Here is an 18,888-nt window from a genome sequence, read left to right on the forward strand (position 1 = left end):
AGAAGGGACAAGAAGTAGCAACGATGTCCAGAGAGATAGCAAGAAAGAGGAGAAGGGAGGAAGAGGAGAAGGGACAAGATGAAGCAATAATGTCTTAAGAGATAGCAAAGGAAGAGAAGGGAGGAAAAGAAGAGAAGCTGAAGAAGAGAAGGGCCAAGACGTGCCAGCAATGACCACACTAAAAGAGATAGGCACTGGGCAAAGGAAGAGTAGGAGGAGGAGGAAGAGAGGGGAAGGGAGGGGGAGGGAGGGTAGCAGACAGGTGTTGGCATTCAAATCTAAGCAGGCCAGACAGGTAGGCAGAGAAGGAGAAAGGCGAAGCGAGGGACAGGGACGAATGACCATGCGGATGACGGGTTAAGAGGAGACGGATGGATGCTCATAAGCGTGGTAGATCAATGGATTAGAGATGGAAGAAGGGGATGGAGGAATAGAGGGAGGGCTTCATCCTACCTGGCTCAGAACAAAAAGAGGATACGGGTCCACTTCGTTTTTAAAGGTTAATCGTCAGGGTGGATAGGTGAAGGAGGGAGGGAGGGAGAGGGAGAGATGGGTGATTGGATAGAGGGAACGATGAAGAGGAGGTATGGAGGGAAGAGAGAGAAAGGGAATGGAAGGGAGGGAGAGATAGGTGATTGGAGAGGGAGCGATGGAGAGGAGGTATGGAGGGAAGAGAGGGAAAGGGAATGGAAGGGAGGGACAGATAGGTTATTGGAGAAGGAGCGATGGAGAGGAGGTATGGAGGGAAGAGAGAGAAAGGGAATGGAAGGGAGGGAGAGATGGGTAATTGGAGAGGGAGCGATGGAGAGGAGGTATGGAGGGAAGAGAGGGAAAGGGAATGGCAGGGAGGAAGGGAGGGAGAGATGGGTGATTGGAGAGGGAGCGATGGAGAGGAGGTATGGAGGGAAGAGAGAGAAAGGGAATGGCAGGGAGGAAGGGAGGGAGAGATGGGTGATTGGAGAGGGAGCGATGGAGAGGAGGTATGGAGGGAAGAGAGAGAAAGGGAATGACAGAGAGGATGAGTGGAGGAGAAGAGAAAGATGGGGGAAGAAAGGGACAGAGGGAAGGAACGAAAGAGAAGGTGTGAAGGAAAGAAGGAGTAGGGAAGTGAAGGATTAAGGGAAGGAGGTAAGAAAAAGGGAGGAAGGATAATTGTGATTACTCAGCATAAAGAAGGAAAACAAGAGGATGAAAAGCTGACAGTGAGGAAGAAAACCTGACTGACTGACTGACTGACTGACTGATTGACCAACTTACTGATTGACTGACCGGTTGATTGACTACCTGAAAGCCTACCTGACTGACTTACTGATTGACTAACCGGCTGATAGACTACCTGAAAGCCTGCCTGACTGACTTACTGATTGACTTAACTTACTGATTGACTAACTTCTGATTGACTGACTTACTGATTGACTAACTTACTGATTGACTGACCGGCTGATTGACTACCTGAAAGCCTGCCTGACTGACTGATTGATTAACTTACTGATTGACTGACCGGCTGATTGACTACCTGAAAGCCTGACTGACTTACACACTTCTAAACTGATCACTTGAGTGCATTACTTACCACTTACTTACATCACTGATTACGAGTACTTAAATATTATACTCAGTCAGTCAGTCAGTCAGCCAGTCAGCCAGTCAGTCAGCCGATTAATATGCCACCGAAGAAACGGATCATTGAGAGAGAGAGAGAGAGAGAGAGAGAGAGAGAGAGAGAGAGAGAGAGAGAGAGAGAGAGAGAGAGAGAGAGAGAGAGAGAGTGTAAAGACAGAAAAAAAAAAAGATCAACAACAGAACGTAAATCATACCTGGTGAAACTAAAACGTGAAGAAAACGAACTGAAACTCGATTGATGACTTCTGTTGATGATCCGTGAAAACGAGAGAGAAAAAAAAAGGTATTGGAGCGTCACTTAGTCGGTAAATCAGACGTCAGTGAGTGAGCGAGTAAGTAAGAGTAGGTGAGTCAGAAAAAGAGTAAGTGTGAGTGAGTGGGTGGGTGAGTGATTCAGTGAAGGAGTGAAGGAGTGAGTGAAAGTGATCCAGTAAATGAGTGAGTGTGTATGTGAGTATGTGAGTGAGTGAGTGAGTGAGCGAACGAGTGACCAGTGAGTGAATGAGTGAGTATGAGTGAGTGAGTGAATGAGTGTGATATAGTAAACCAGTAAGTGAATAAGCGAGTGAGTAAACGAATGAGAGTGAGTGAGTGTGTGTGAGTGAGTGAGTGAGTGTGTGCGTGAGTGAGTGCAAGCCAGTGAGTACCGGTGAGTGTATGAGTGAGAGAGCGAGTTAACGAGTAAGAAGAATGAAGATGAGTCAGCCGGTCGGGGAATCTGGTGAGTCAGTGCTCTCTTCTTGCTCTACGTCACGGGAAAATGAACCAATCAGTCAATCAGTCACTGTAAAAATAAAAATAAAAATGAAAAAAAAAATCCGTCGGTAGGATGCAGCGAGTTTTCCAGTATGAGCCGAAAATCGAGTCGGTCCCTTAATTACAGCGTTCACCAAAGCCCTCCATGACGTAGTACAGTCTTTCGCTTCGGTACGGTATCTTGTCACTAGTGCAGTCTTTCGCTTCGGTACGGTATCTTGTCACCCGCAGCGGTTAAGAGAGCAATTGAAAGTTGTTATTCTAAACGTTTTTCCTTACTGATTTTATTATTTTAAAAGTACACCATGGAATCTATATATACTAATGGCTTTTATTCTAATTGATATTGAATGTATGGAGTTCTGGAAAGTGTAGGGAAGTGAGGGATTAAGGGAAGAAGGAAAGGAAAAGGGATGAAGGATATGTGATAACTCAGCATAAAGAAAGAAAACGTAAGAATGAGAGGCTGACAGTGAGGAAGAAAAGAATACCTGACTGACTGACTGACCGGCTGACTGACTGACTTAAATGGTTTCTATTCTATACTCTATTGATTTTATTCATTTCTTGCACGATTCATAATAACAACATCTTCCTTAAGTGGCTTTGAATATGGCTAATTATTGTTTTCTCATTTCTATTACTCTATTCTACCTCAAATTAAGTACCTAGACGATCATCCACCCAAAGCTCATTAGAATTCGTCAGTCAGGCAATCAGTGTCAGTACCATTCACTCAGCCACTCAACCACTTAATATTCTTTTCATTAACGACAATATTTCAGTCAGTTAGTAAGGCAGTCGGTCAGTAAGCCAACCTCCAAAACATTCACTTCGCCTCCTAGCCAGTCAGGTCAGCTTCACCGGTCCGTTCAGCCAGTCAGGTAGCGGCAGTACTTTCGAGCTCCCGGTGAGGTCTCGCCCTCCAAACGGTCTTGAGAAGTGACTGTGTGTGTGTGTGTGTGTGTGTGACGTAACCAAGAAGCTGACCGAACCTGTTTTGACTTGGCGGACTGAAAGTAGAACGGGGCATGAAGGCTTTTGTTTTTTTTACTTATTTGCTTTGTCTTCTTCCTTCTTCCTTTTCTTTCTTCTTCTTTCATTCCTCTTTCTTATTTTTTCTTCTTCTTCTTCCCGAAACTAATATATTTTATTTGTTTTCTTCTTTCTTTGTCCTCCTCCTCCTCCTTCTCCCAACACTTATTTGATACTTGTTTTCTTTGTCTCCTTCTTCTCCTTCCGAAACATATTTTTTACTTATTTTTCTTTTTCTTCTTCTTCTTTTTCCTCCTTCTCCTTCTCCCAACACATATTTTATACTTGCTTTCTTTGTCTCCTCCTCCTTCTCCTTTCGAAACTTATATTTTTTACTTATCCTTCTTCTTCTTCCTCTTCTTCTTCTTCTTCTTCTTCTTCTTCTTCTTCTTCTTCTTCTTCTTCTTCCTCTTCTTCTTCTTCTTCTTCTTCTTCTTCTTCTTCTTCTTCTTCTTCTTCTTCTTCTTCTTCCTCCTCCTCCTCCTCCTCCTCCTCGGTTCGTCCTTCACTTTCCTTGCTTGGCGTGTATGACTAACTACTTTTTCCCCGCTGAGACTTAACTGATCTTCACTATTTTTTTTTTTATTCTGCTTCTGCCTCCTCCTCCTCCTCCACCTCCTCCTCTTTCTCCTAGCCTCTTCTTCTTTCACTTTCATTTACTGTTGTGTGTGACCAGTTCAGTGTTTCATTAGCAATAGGAAGAGGAAGGAGGAGAAGAAGGAAGAGGAGGAGAATGGAAAGAGAATGAAGAAGAGGAAAAGAGGAAGAGGAAGGAATAAGAAGGAAAATAAGAAAATTGAGAATGGAAAGAGGAAAGTAGTTACGTTGCGTCGTCGTCGTAGTAGTAGTAACAGTAATAGTAGTAGTGGTAGTAGTAAAGAAATATTGATCGTAAAAATAACATGAGAAACGATACGAAAAAAAAAAAACTCAAGGAAATATTACATAACAAAGAAACAGACAAAAGAACAAACAAAAGGAACATAAACCACTGGACAATGAAAGACAATGATCGATTACGAGAGAGAGAGAGAGAGAGAGAGAGAGAGAGAGAGAGAGAGAGAGTATAATGGGTGACCTCAAGCTTACAGGAAATGCCAGTGACCATACCGCATTTAAATTTGTCCTTCCCTGATTTTTTTTTTCTTTTTTCCTTCACTCACCGGAGTAGCCTTGTGAATTAACTCTCTCTCTCTCTCTCTCTCTCTCTCTCTCATCTATCTATCTCGTTACGTAAGGTGCGATAAATATTTGTCAACTAATGCTCTCTCTCTCTCTCTCTCTCTCTCTCTCTCTCTCTCTCTCATCTATATATTTCGTTAAATAAGGTGCGAGAAATATTTGTAAACTAATTCTCTCTCTCTCTCTAGGAAAAATAATAATAAAAAAACATTCACTTTTCCTTTCACTTCACTTTTACAGAAATACGACAAACCAAAACACAAAAGACCTCCTGCACAACTTTAATCAGCGCGCGATATTGCAACAACAAAATAATAATACAAGCGGCAGCGGTAATATTACGGTTGATATTCTCAGCCGCTTTCGCCTCTCACATAAACTATTTCCAAAGGTCGAAAATAAAAAAAAATAAAAAGATTAATCGGGTTCTCATGAGCGTGTTTCTTTTCGTGTTCATGGATGGTAGTTAAGCTTTGTTAAACTACCACCAAGGTCATGAAACGTACCTGGAAATGCCCACAACTCCAACGAAAGCCTTGTCAAATATGTGGTTTTGCGCCGAAATGTTTAAGTAAGTTTCCAGTACATATACAGCCCTTTTGGACAGGGCAGAGTAAGGCTCTTCGTCTCATCAACTCCCCTTTTCTCACCGAGTCTTCTACCTCTTGAATTCCGCCGCAGTGTTGCCTCTCTATCTTCTACCGATATTTTCATGCTGACTGCTCTTCTTAACTTGCTTGCCACCCCCCTCCCGCGGCCCCGCTGCACACGACTTTCTGCTCTTGCTCACCTCTATACTGTCCAAATCCCTTATGCAAGAGTTAACCAGCATTTTCATTCCTTTATCCCTTCTGCTGGTAAACTCTGGAACAGCTTTCCTTAATCTGTATTTCCTCCTGGCTATGACGACCTCTGTCAAGAAAGGAGTATCAGACACCGCTTCTCCCTCTTGCTCTATTGTTCCTTTGTTGGAGCAGCGCTCGCTTGGCGGCTTTTTTTATTACCAATTTGTTTTAGTGCCCTTGAGTTGTCTCCCTCCTTGTAAAAAAATTAAAAAAATAAAAGTGATTAGCCTGACTTAAGACTCGCCTTTTTTTTTTTTTAACCTCGTATTAGTCCACTAACAATCAGTCAATTAATGGGGGCATACGCCGGGGGGCGCGTCGCCTCGCCCACAACGATTTTGCTGATTTCTCTTTTTTGGCCCGTTTTTCAAGGCGTGGTTGGTTGGTTTTCTTAATTTTTTATATCACTTTGTACGACCGAGTTTGTAATTCGTCGACTTGACTCTAAAGTAGAAATAAAAAGCCGAGCTAGCCACATGACTGCTGGGGTGGTTACCTTCCTCCTCGCTTTGCCTCACGTTCACAGGGATTAGAACGTGACAAAACAGAGAGTAGTCCACGTACGTTCATTCTTTTCCTTTTTATTTAGTTCTCATTTCCCAGAGTGTGTTAAAAATGAGTGTTGTGTCATGGCATTTTTTTTTTTTTTTTTTTTTTTTTTTTTTTTTGTCTCGCGCCGAGGGTGTGTTAATGATGAAAGATTGAACAAATTACTCCGCCCACTTTCTCCTAGCGCTCTCTCTCTCTCTCTCTCTCTCTCTCTCTCTCTCTCTCTCTCTCTCTCTCTGTACTGTGTGTGTGTGTGTGTGTGTGTGTGTTATTTTTTTTCTCCTTATTGTTCTGACATGAGAGTTGCTGCTGTTGTTTCTTCTTATAGTTTACATAAGAGTTGGTATCAGTTTTTTGTTTGTTTGTTTTTGTTTCTCTTTTAATTGGAGATGTTGTTGTTGTTGTTGTTTTCCGTGGGTTAGAACTTACACAATAAATCAAGGCAACTACTTTCATATCCCCATCGTGAGAAACCTTATTAATCACTAAGACAACAACAACAACAACAACAACAACAACAACAACAACAAAACATTACATAATCACACATGAGAACTAACTTTTTTTCTTGTAATTAAAGTGATTGTCGTACACCTAGTCTCAATACCTTCAACACTTTCAATACACAACGTTAAATATGATCACGGTGCCAATGCTGTAAGAGAGAGAATATTAGACGTTTTTTCCCATCGTTAATCACCATGTTATTACAGCACCCGGAAACCCAGAACGCGCGCTTGGCTAATGGTGAGGAAAAAACTACATATTAATTTATCCCGCGGAAATGACACTGATCAGGTTATATTATTTTCCCCGTTCCCTTCCATCCCCTTTCTCCTCCCAGCCTCCTGCACTCTTCTTAAATAGTGATGATGATGTAAGTTTTTTTTTTTTTTTTTTTTTTTACTTCCTCATTGCTGGTTATATATTACGAGAAGCCTTTTACTGTTTTACTTTTTATTAGTCTTCTTATTTCCCCTCTCAGTCTTAAGCACTTTCTTTAAATATTGCGATGATGAGGCTGTAAGTTCTTTTTTCTTCTTTTACTTCCTTGTTACTGGTTATGTATTACGAGAAATTTATTATTGTTTTCTCTTATTATTAGTCTTTCCTTCCTAACTCCCTTCCTCCCAGTCTTATGCACTTTCTTTAAATATGGTGATGATGAGGCTGTAAGTTCTTTTTTCTTCTTTTACTTCCTTGTTACTGGTTATGTATTACGAGAAATCTTTCATTGTTTTATGTTTTTATTAGTCTTTCCTTCCTAACTCCCTTCCTCCCAGTCTTATGCACTTTCTTTAAATATGGTGATGATGAGGCTGTAAGTTCTTTTTTCTTCTTTTACTTCCTTGTTACTGGTTATGTATTACGAGAAATCTATTATTGTTTTATGTTTTTATTAGTCTTTCCTTCCTAATTCCCTTCCTCCCAGCCTCATGCACTCCCCTTTTAAATGTTGCGGTTATGACGATGTATTTTTTTTTTTTTTTTTACTTCCTCATGGCTGATTATATATATTACGAGGAGCCTATCACTCTCTTCCTGTGTATCAATGATTTTCCCTCTCTGCCACTACCCCCCCCACCCACCCACCCACACACACACACAAAAAAAAAAAAAAAAAAAAAAAAAAAAACGTACACTCCCCTTCGATTTGATGATGATTACGGTGTTCGTTCTATTTATAAAACTTCCTTCTTCCTCAACATTTATTTCGAGTATTACTGTCTTCCTTTTTGTATTATAATCTCCACCCCAGCGTTGCCAGATTATCGTATTCACCACATTATTTATCATTTTTAAGCCTCAAACTCTCGTACCTACACAAATAACCGAAGAATATTAAAGTTAGCGTTAAAACTGTTATTTATTGATGTTTGTTTGTTTGTTTTTTACTATAGATATCAGCCAGAAACTACGAAAATCCAATACGGTGTGTACGATAATTTGACAACGCTGCTCCACCCCCTCTTGCTTCTCCACTACCTAGCCAATTCACTCCACTTGGGTTTGATGGTGATGACGACGATGACTTATATGGGTCTATTCCTAAAGGTTCCCCATCGCTCAATATACATTATCCTCCCGCCTATGACTTAACCTTTTTCAAGAAGAGTGTATCAAGGCACCTCTCCACCCGAAATTGACCTCTCTTTTGGCTAAACTTTACTTTATCTTTTATGGGAACGGCGAATAGCGGTTTTTTTGTGTGTGTACTCTTTTTCTTGCCCTTGAGCCGTGTCCTTTGATGTAAAAAGAAAAAAAATAGCCTACTCTCTCCATTTTCATTAGTCTTTCCTCCCTGTTCTTTTCCCCTCCCACTCCCATTAACTAATACGGTTCTATCTTCAAAACTTCCCCCATTAACTAATACGGTTCTATCTTCAAAACTTCCCCCATTAACTAATACGGTTCTATCTTCAAAACTTCCCCCATTAACTTTCCCAATTAAATAATACGGTTCTATCTTCACAACTTCCCCCATTAACTAATACGGTTCTATCTTCAAAACTTCCCCCATTAACTAATACGGTTCTATCTTCAAAACTTCCCCCATTAACTAATACGGTTCTATCTTCAAAACTTCCCCCATTAACTAATACGGTTCTATCTTCAAAACTTCCCCCATTAACTAATACGGTTCTATCTTCAAAACTTCCCCCATTAACTAATACGGTTCTATCTTTAAAACTTACCCCATTAACTAATACGGTTCTATCTTCAAAACTTCCCCCATCACTCAATATCTATTACTATTATGTCTTTATCCCTTCCCTATACCCAACCCTATCCGACCTGAAGCACTTTTAGACTTAATAATGACGATGATGGCAATGATGATGATTGTACACCTTCAAAACGTCCCTATCATCCTCTCCATCACAAGACCTTACCATCACCCCTGTGCCTCGGTGGACCCAAACAAAACATATCACAGTCCCCCCTTCCCCCACCCTGACTGGTTCTCTCTTACGCAAGGCACCGCTGCGAGACGTATATGGAATAGTGCCAATATGTGTCACTTCCTGTATACCCCCCCCCACCACCCCCCCTCTCTCTCTCTCTCTCTCTCTCTCTCTGCCCGCACTTCCTCATACTCCTCTTCCTGTATTTACCGTAAGAGTGAGAGAGTGAGTGAGTGTTCTCCGTTACCCAGAAATGCCAAGCGATACGAAGTGGCAGCAATGACAGTAGTAGTAGAAGTAGTAGTAGTAGTAGTAGTAGTAGTAGTAGTAGTAGTAGTCGTAGAGTGAAAGCATAAAACGAGAAGAAATTGAGATATAAACCAAAAATAATGAATAAATAAATAATGATCAAGAAACAAAAGAGGACAGAAGAGTTGTAAGGGGAAACTACATGATGATAAGGGAAGGGGAGAGTGAAGGAAAGATAAGGAATGGAAAGAGAGAGAGACAGGACAGGTGGAAAATAGCGCAATAACAAAGGAGAGAAGGAAAAAAGGAAGAGAAAGAAGGACAAACGGAAGGGAAAAGATAAAAGGATAGAAGGGTTTTTGTTGTTGTTTTAGTTTTTTTTTTTTTTTTTTTTTTCCTTGAGCTGCCTCGTTCGATGTAAGAAAAGACACAGAGAAGAGAAGAGAAGAGAAGAGAAGAGAAGAAAAGAGAAGAGAAGGGAAGGAAAGAGAAGAGAAAAGAAGGGGAAAGAGAAGGGAAGGGAAGGGAAGGGATGAGAAGATAAGAGAAGGGAAGGGAAGAGAAGAAAGGAGAAGGGAAAGGAGGTAGAAGGGAGAGAAGGGAAGGGAAGGGAAGGGAATGGACAGGAAAAAGAGACATGAAAGAAGAAAAGATAATAGGGGTAAAGAGAATAGAAAGGGAATTGGAGGGAGGAGAGAAGAGAGGAGCAGAGATAATACAATAGAAGGGAAGAAGAGAAAATAAGGGAAAGAAGGAGAGCAGGGAGAGGTAGAGAAGCATGTTCCGGTAAGGGGAGACAAAGGGAAGAGATAAGGAGGGGAAGGAAGGGGAGGCAGGGGAGGAAAAGCCTTGAGTGAGGTAACCCCGCTAGGAACAACAGGTGACCTTAGCAATTAGGGTGCCAGGTGTGCGTAACCCCGCTACAGTGAACTCTTAAAGTGCCTTGCTGGGAAGACGGAAGCGGATCATGGGAAAAGGAGGAGGAGGAGGAGGAGGAGGAGGAGGAGGAGAAGGAGAGATGGAGATATTTGTTTGTTTATTCTCATTATTCTCATTATTATTATTATTATTATTATTATTATTACTGTTGCATATGAATTAAAATACACATAACGGCATGATAATGGGGAATAAGGCAATTACAAAGCCCTACAATATGTGTGTATGTGTGTGTGTCTGTGTGTGTGTGTGTGTGTGTGTGTGTGTTCTGCATGGTGTCGTAACAGGTCTTACAGGTGCAACGCGGGGTTAACTACTCTCTCTCTCTCTCTCTCTCTCTCTCTCTCTCTCTCTCTCTCTCTCTCTCTCTCTCTCTCTCTCAATTTTCCCGTTTCAGAATGTCTTCTTAAAAGTAACTGTTTTGACGATTAAAAACAACAACAACAGCAACAACAAGGACTAGAGAAAGTGAAAGGGATAGTAAGAGGAATTCAGATAAAAGAAGAGAGAGAGAGAGAGAGAGAGAGAGAGAGAGAGAGAGAGAGAGAGAGAGAGAGAGAGAGAGAGAGAGAGAGAGAGAGAATATGCGTGATTGCGACCCTACCAAGCTTGACAGGTGCACAAAAGCGAAGGTAAACAGGACCCATAATGAAGCAATTAGACCCACCAAAGAAAACAAAAGAAAACGAGAATAATAAAAACAACAATAACAGCAACAACGCGCATGGTATTTATCTCCATCGGTCTGTCATTATCGTGGGCATGGCATTCGTTTTTACTTTCATCAGAGAGAGAGAGAGAGAGAGAGCGAGAGGGTAGGGGGGAGGTAAGCAGGTAAAGACAAAGAAAACGGAGGAAAGGAAGGAAATAAGTAAAGAAAGAGAGGGTGAAGGAACATGAGAGAGAGAGAGAGAGAGAGAGAGAGAGAGAGAGAGAGAGAGAGAGAGAGAAAGGGAAAGGCAACAAGGTGAGAGGTGAGAAGGGAGGAGATGGAAGATGTAACAGGTATATCCTTTCCTCCTCTTCTTCCTCCTCCTCCTCGGTAATCCCCAAGGAAGAAGAGGAGGAGGAGGAGGAGGAGGAGGTCCCAAACACTTGCAGGGGGCAGCGGTGGTCCTCCCAACTTTCACTTTCGATGGAGGAGGAGGAGGAGGAGGAGGAGGAGGAGGAGGAGGAGGAGCCTTTGTGCGCCTGACCTTCCCTTGTGTGGTGTCTTGCGGTAACTGTTTCCCTTCCCTCTCACTCGCTCCTCCATTATTTCACTTTCCCTTTCTTTCTTTCTTTCCTCGGGGTCGGTCAGTCAGCCTCTCTCTCTCTCTCTCTCTCTCTCTCTCTCTCTCTCTCTCTCTCTCTCTCTCTTGATCGCGCGGGTTTTCCCTTCGCCATTTTTTCATAATTATAACCGTTTATTCTCATATTTCTCTCCTTTTTATTGTCCACCCTTCTCTCTCTCTCTCTCTCTCTCTCTCTCTCTCTCTCTCTCTCTCTCTCTCTCTCTCTCTCTCTCTCTCTCACACACACACACACACACACTTGCACTAGCCCCATTTCCCTTCACTTCAGGCAAGAGTAAGTGAGAGCAGACAGCGGCGAGCCCTGAGAATGGTGTCGCCCGGCGGTGGGTGGTGGCGCTGGTGGTGGTGCTGGGCGTGGTGGTGGGCGGGGGTGGGGGGCGGGTGGGGCGCCGTCATCCCGCCGCCCTGGGTCAACCACACCCTCAACCCCTGCGCCGCCCAGTCCTGGCAGCTCCTCCTGTGGCCCAGAGACGCGTCCTGCCACAGAATCTTTACCCAGGTGAGACCCTTGTGTGTGTGAGTGTGTGTGACTCACTCGTGGCACCATTTTTGAGCCCCGTGAGTCAGTGAGAGTACTGTGATTAGTCTCCCGAAGGATTCACTCTCCCTTCCCTTCCTCACTCTCCCCCCTCCCTTCCAGGGTCCGTGCGGCGAGACTCAAGAGTTCTACTTCGACGTGGCTGCCGGGGAGGGGCGGTGCCGGTGTCCCCGCGGCAGCCTCTTGCACCGCGACACCCGCCGCTGCCACTCCCGCTACTCCCGGGGCCCCTGCCTGCCCAGGTAAGTGGTGCACCTGGACAGTGACACCCGTGCGTCAGGCTTTGCTTTCTCGATGCCAAACTGAATGAGTTTCCTCCACAGGGAGTACCTGGACGGGCACGGCGAGGAGCTGCGGGAGGGGGAGGGGGCCTGCCGGGCTTTCGGGGAATGTCCACCTGGGCAGGTGTTCTGGCCGCCCACGGGAGAGTGTCACCAGCACCACACCCGCGGGCCCTGCCTCAACGGCTACCTCATCTACGTGAACCCAAACACCGGTGAGTGGGAACAAAGGAAGCGGGGCGGGGAAAGGGTGAAGGGGTGATATCATGGCCGTCTGTGTACCCTTCTGGAGGGGCGGGGTGGGGCGGGGCTGGTGGGGTGGGGCCAAGGTCAGACAGTGACGGTCACTCGTTGCAGGGTTCCCGGACTGTGGCTGTGAGCGCAGCGTGATGTTCAGCAACTACTGGGCCTTGACGGGGCTGTGCTTCGAGCTGTTCCAGCGCGGGCCGTGTCTGGACGGCACCATCTTCCTCTACAACGCGACGCGAGGAGCCACGCAGTGTGGCTGTAGCTCCTCCATCCTCACCAACTACCACCACGAGAGCAGCGGCTGCTATGAGCTAGGGCAGCGGGGCCCCTGCCGCCCCGGGCAGCTGCTGGCCTTCAACCCCGCTGCCCTGGTCACCACCTGCACCTGCCGCCCTGACCATGCTCTCTGGCCACCCAGCGGGGCCTGCCATCTGCTTTATTCCCGGGGGCCGTGCCCCACTGGTCACTTTTTCACGCCCGCACCCAACAACACTGGCACGTGCCAGCCGTACCCGTGCTCGGGCACGCGCCGCTACCACCCGTCCACGGACGACTGCTACAGGCTGGGGCGGCGCGGCCCCTGTCACCTCGGCAGTCTCTTCATCTACGACGAGGACACACCGCTGAGGGGCACCTGCGGCTGCATACAGGAGCTGGTGGGCTACTGGCCGGCGGACGGCCGCTGCTATGAAGTGGGGAGCCGCGGCCCCTGCCCCCGCCACCATGTGCTGACCCACGACAAGGGCAACGCCACGGCCCACTGCGTCTGTGACTTGCGGAAGGGCTACATCGCCTGGGGTGATGGAGAGTGCCACCTACTGAACACTCGCGGGCCGTGCCCTCCGGGGCAACGACTAGCGGTGAGGCAGTGGCGGCCCCTCACCCCGTCCTGCACCTCAGAGCCCGCTCTACCCCTCACCCTGGAGGAGGACAAGCCCGGCCCAGACGCGCCGCCACACTTTGAGGTCAGCAATAGCGTCACGGCGGCGCGCGGCGACGACACCTTCAGAGTGGGTGACACCAACGCCACCATGGCGCCCCCCACCACCCCGCCGGCCACCACGACCACCACGACCACCACAGAGGCCACCGCCGGCCCCGGGACGAGGTCTGGCCGCTCCATGCCAGGCAGCGAGGCGCGGGACGTGCTCGACTCGTCACACTTCCTGCTACCAGACGAAGATGAGGAGTCCCGCACATTCTACACGGGCCATCCCGAGGGGGGCCGCTCCCTCGACCCATGGTGGGGCACCCCAGCACCTTCGTCCTGACCCTACGTAGTCCTCTCTACCTCCTAATGGGCATTACAATCCAAGGCACCAGTGCCACCTGCCTGTGATACCCGGCACCCGCCCCGCTGCTCAACACCCCCGAACGCCGCCCACCCCGCCAGGAAACCCCCACATCAGTAGGCGACGCGAAGGAGACGAAACAATTATGACGTGGCGGTGACCGCCTGCAGCTGTATGCTACACGGTCACCTGTTGTGAAAATGGCGATGATGATGATGATGGAAATTGTGATGAAGAGAAATCTGCGGTGATAAGTCTGCAAATGCTGTGGCGAGGTGAAGCAATAATCAGGTTCCCGTCACAATGTTTTCCCTGATAGTAAATGATGACGACGGTAAGAGGTAATGACAAAATAGATAGTAATGATGGTGAGAGATAATGGCGAGGAGGCTGGAGAGAAAAGTCCACACCGGAGGGAAAGTTTTGGGTGGGGGTGGGAAGCGTGAACACCGTGCCTTCAAGTGTGTCTGGGTGTGCCGCAGCTGCCTGTCTACCCGTACGTCTTTCCACGCGCCCGCCTGACCGTTTTCAGTCACGACACGTTTCTGAAAACGCGTTTGTACGACAGTTCGTCAGCTTGTCACTGTTTTCTAATTACAACAAATGATTCAGCCACTTCTTTTAATATGAAACCCTCTAATTATAATCAAGCTCCCATTACTATTATCACCACCATCACAATTTTTTATCGTTCTTCCTCTCCCATTGCTTTCTCCCACACCATTTTATTACAATCATGCTTCCATCTCCGTACAATCCGTATACTATCACCATTACTATTTCCATTACTATTATCACCATATATTATTATCACCACAATCACAATCATTTTTATCGGTCTTATTCTACTGTTGCTTTCTCCCTTACGCTCGTATTTTAACCATGCTTCCATCTCCTTCATATAAAACGTACTATTACCAATATCATTACTATTATCACAACCACAATCAATCATTCTTATCGTTTTTCATCTACTGTTGCTTTCTCCCTCACGCTCGTATCATAATCACGCTTCCATCTCCTTCTTATAAAACGTACAATTACCAATATCATTACTATTATCACAACCACAATCAATCATTCTTATCGTTTTTCATCTACTGTTGCTTTCTCCCTCACCCTCTTATTTTAATCATGCTTCCACCTCCTTCTTATAAAACGTACAATTACCAATATCATTATAATTATCACAACCACAATCAATCATTCTTATCACCCTCGTATTATAATCATGTTTCCATCCCCTACCATTGTATCTTTTTAGCTTCCTGGTGCTACTTCCACACGTATCCTTAGTTGTATAATCACACTCTGTACTGCCTGGGGGTTGGGATGGCATGCTCCTCCCTTCTCCTTTGTTGTTTACTTGCAACAATAAACTATCCATCAATCAATCTCCTTCATATAAAACGTACTATTACCATTATCATTACTATCATCACTATCACAATCAATTTCATCGTTCTTCCTCTCCTGTTGCCTTCTCACTCACTCACCCTCTTATTATAATCATGCTCCCATCTTCTTCATATAACCTAAACTATTGCCATTACTATCATCACTATTATCGCCGTCCAAATCATTTTTTTTATCGTTGCTTCTATTGTCATCGCCATTCTCAAAGCTACCATATCTCGCGCAATCGTCCTTCTGAGAGAGAGCCCATTGTTCAGGTCACACACACACACACACACACACACACTGTTACAATTGTTGGCCGTATTACTAAACATTCCGTCTCCAAAGTTCACATAATTGCCAAGGCTTTCGTAGGAGTTTGGGGCATTTCCAGAAGTACTCTCATGACCCTGGTGGTAGTTTGACCCTTCTTCTGTACCATGAACCTAAGAACCACTCATTAGAACCCGATTGACCCCCTCTTTGACCTTAAGATATAGTTGATGTGAGAAGCGAAAGTGTCTTATAATACCGACCAACTGTTGTACTCTACGGGTTGGAGACATTTCGCCGCCCAAGAACACATATTTGACAAGGCTTTCGTAGTTGTGGGCAAGATCAAAGAGATGGTCAGTCGGGTCCTAATGAGTGTTTCTTCAGGTTCACGGTACAGAAGAAGACTCACACTAGGGTTAAATTTTTTTTGATATTTTTATAAAAGATTTTTTTTGTATGATTATATAAGATTTAGATTTTTCGTATATTTTTTATTAGTTTATTTTTTTTTTTATTAGTTATTTTCTTCTATCTATTACTGAAGGATCAAACTTTTAAAAAGTCGTAATATTCAGTATTATATATAATTTATGGAATATTTTATTATTTTCCTTTTGCAGCTCTTAAAAAAGCAATCAAATCAATCCACTTTTTTTTTTTTTTTACAATAAACTCTAATGTTTACGAAAGCGATTCGCCTCTGGTGCTGGTGTTGGCTGCGGCGAGGCTTGCTGCGGGTGTGAAAGGCAAAAAGTGAGAAATATATGTCATATACATGAGGGGGGGGAGGGGGGGAGGGGCCCCGTTATCGTAAAGTTCAGTGGAGAGGAGTTTTAATGCTCTGACCTAAGCCCCTGCGAGCTTATTTTGAGGCTGCTGCGGCGGCTGCAGCGTAAAGGAAAATAACTTAAAACTGTTTCTCCATAAAAAGTTTTGTCATATTCGGATTCTACGGACAAAAATACATAAGAAAATCTATATTAAAATTAATTTTAGCGCTGTACGCCAAACGGAAAAGATCCCACACTAGCACCTGGGTCATAAAACTACCCCTGGAAATGCCCACAACTCCTATGAAAGCCTTGGCAAATATGTGTTCTTGGGCTGCGATTTGTCTTGTAATACGACCTTGGCTACAGAACCTTCCCCCCTACTCTCCCTCGACCAACGCCACCTCGCCCCGCTCTGTTGACTTCGCGGCGGCCTTGACACAACACACCACACCTCAGGATGCATCAGCCGCCACTTTGCACACTTTTAAATGGTCATCAAATATTACCTGGTGCAACTCTCTCTCTCTCTCTCTCTCTCTCTCTCTCTCTCTCTCTCTCTCTCTCTCTCTCTCTCTCTCTCTCTCTCAGCCGCCACTATACACACTTTTAAAATGGTCATCTAATATTATCTAGTGCAACTCTCTCTCTCTCTCTCTCTCTCTCTCTCTCTCTCTCTCTCTCTCTCTCTCTCTCTCTCGATTTATATAAGTGTGCAATACTTGGCAATTTCACAACAAAATGCTCAAAAAAAAAACCTTCACTAATAATCTTCTGCACTTATGTCACTTCTTACACAATAACAACAACAATGACTCTTACTATTACTACTACTGCTACTACTTACTGCAATTCCTGAGTCAACAATAGCAGGATTTTAAGTGTCGCTAATTCCACCACTGTCTCAACAACATAAACAAAGCCACACACAGGCATTAGCAGCAAGTTAGCCAGCAACACTCTACTCATTCTGGAAATTTAGGTTATGGGGCATTTGGTTATATCTGTTTGTAATTTACTGACAATGAACTCCATCTCACGTTGTTCTACCTCACACCCAACACCCTGATTAGCGTTTTTTTTTTCATTATTGTTTCCTTCTCTTCTTGCCCTTGAACTGTTTCCTTTGCTGTAAAAAAAAAAATAATGAACGGGGTCGGTATTCTCAGACACTTCCGCCCCACACACCAACTTCTCCCAAAGGTCAAAAAGGAGATAATTCGGGCTCTAATGCATGTTTTTTTAGGTTCACGGTGCAGAAGAAGGGTCAAACTACCATGAGGGCCACAAAACTACTCCTGGAAATGCCCACAACTCCTAGGAAAGCCTTGTCAAATGTGTGTGGCTGGGCGGCGAAATGTTTTAAGAATGTGCCCCCAGATTTTACTGTCCGAGTCTTCCTGTCAGACAGTGAGATAAGGCTAACGGTTCAAACTTACTTGTGACCCTATTCTATGCAAGGTCAAAAGAAGCTACAGTATAACAGAAGAAATGCCCAAATGATCTCCATCTCAGGCAATCAAACCCTGGACATCTCTGCATTTTTTTTGTTTGTGTATGTGTGTGTTTGTCTCTCTCCAGGATGCATGCACAGTATTAATTTGCAGAGGAGTGGATATTTGTGGTTCTAAAGATATTAGGGTACTCACTCGAGGCGGCCCTCCAGCCTGGTGACAGACGACTCCAGCTGCGCCACCAACGCCTCCCTCTTCCGCAGCTCCTCCCGCAGGGATGCAAGGCCCTCCGTCTTGCTGTCCAGCTCAGTCTGCAGCATCAGAAAACACACACACACACACACACACACACATAGTTAATCCCGACACAGTTCCACTTTAAGCTTAAATGCATCTGACTCTATGCTGACTTCAATGTCTTCAATCCTACACACGCATAATATTTCCAAAATATCAGCATGGTAAGCATGGACCTCTATAGATTCAGCTGAGCATAAAATGATGAAAATATAGCTAATAAAGATAAATAATGATAACAAGTAAACCAAGACAAGTGTTGCAAGGCAGACAGCATAAATACTCACACTGAGAAGGTCCTTGTCGTGGTCCAGGCGGGACATAGACGCTCTCAGACCAGTAACCTCCGCCCGACAGTCAGCCAGGTCCCCCCTCACCCTGGCCAGCTCTGCCTCCAGCTCCCTGAGGCGCCCCTCCCTGGCGCTAAGCTCCCTCAGCCGAAGCTCAAGCTGCTGCTCAGTGTCACCCATCTCGCCAACCTTCTGCTGCAAGAGTCGCCTGGGGGAGGGTGTGCAGGATATGTATGTTAGATTTGTAGACACTCACATACACACATAAAAAATAAAACAAATAAAATACATCCTAATTCTCAACATCACTACCCAAACAAACATATTCTCCTAAAGACACTCACTTCACTTCCTCAGACTGCTTGCCCTGCATGCCAAGCTGATCATGGGCCTGCTGAAGGGCAGCCTGCAGATTCTGTGCCTGGTCCTGCAGGGAAGCCACCAGTGCTGACTGTGAGTTGAGGCGCTGCTGCAGTTCAGTGGCCGTCCTGCTGCCGTCCTCTGCCAGGCGGCGCTGGCTGGACGCTTCCTCCTCTAGCGTTGCTTTCTCCCTCACCTGCTGGGTGGTGGCTGCCTGAGGGATAGAGGGTGGGATGCTACAAGTGCCACAAGCTGCCTCATAAGGCATATTGACAAACCTTAATGCCAGGAGTGAAAGTGTTGT

The 18,888-nt window shown here is 45.1% G+C and overlaps 2 protein-coding genes and 1 long non-coding RNA gene across 3 annotated transcripts in view; 1 reads left to right on the plus strand and 2 right to left on the minus strand.

Moving 5' to 3' along the window:
• The window catches only part of LOC127008197 (uncharacterized), an 18,173-nt gene extending 3,823 nt beyond the window's left edge, over positions 1-14,350 (plus strand). The window contains exons 2-5 of the mRNA XM_050879904.1: positions 11,648-11,878; positions 12,020-12,159; positions 12,241-12,413; positions 12,556-14,350. Of these exons, the coding sequence (XP_050735861.1) occupies positions 11,687-11,878; positions 12,020-12,159; positions 12,241-12,413; positions 12,556-13,718 (1,668 nt within the window). The 5' untranslated portion in view covers positions 11,648-11,686 and the 3' untranslated portion in view covers positions 13,719-14,350. The remainder of the gene's footprint in view (positions 1-11,647; positions 11,879-12,019; positions 12,160-12,240; positions 12,414-12,555) is intronic.
• Positions 1-18,888, minus strand: part of LOC127008192 (centrosomal protein of 135 kDa-like) — an 82,358-nt gene that overhangs the window by 31,340 nt on the left and 32,130 nt on the right. The window contains exons 20-22 of the mRNA XM_050879880.1: positions 18,569-18,798; positions 18,222-18,432; positions 17,833-17,948 (exon numbers count right to left, since the gene is read on the minus strand). Coding sequence (XP_050735837.1) covers positions 17,833-17,948; positions 18,222-18,432; positions 18,569-18,798 — 557 coding nt within the window. The remainder of the gene's footprint in view (positions 1-17,832; positions 17,949-18,221; positions 18,433-18,568; positions 18,799-18,888) is intronic.
• LOC127008199 (uncharacterized) lies at positions 14,106-15,728 on the minus strand. Its single transcript, XR_007760908.1, has 2 exons — positions 14,884-15,728; positions 14,106-14,757 (listed from the first exon to the last, which is right to left on the minus strand). It is a non-coding gene; the product is annotated as an uncharacterized LOC127008199 (long non-coding RNA).

The sequence above is a fragment of the Eriocheir sinensis genome, chromosome 37 (genome assembly GCF_024679095.1).
Source record: "Eriocheir sinensis breed Jianghai 21 chromosome 37, ASM2467909v1, whole genome shotgun sequence".
NCBI classification, from domain to species: domain Eukaryota; kingdom Metazoa; phylum Arthropoda; class Malacostraca; order Decapoda; family Varunidae; genus Eriocheir; species Eriocheir sinensis.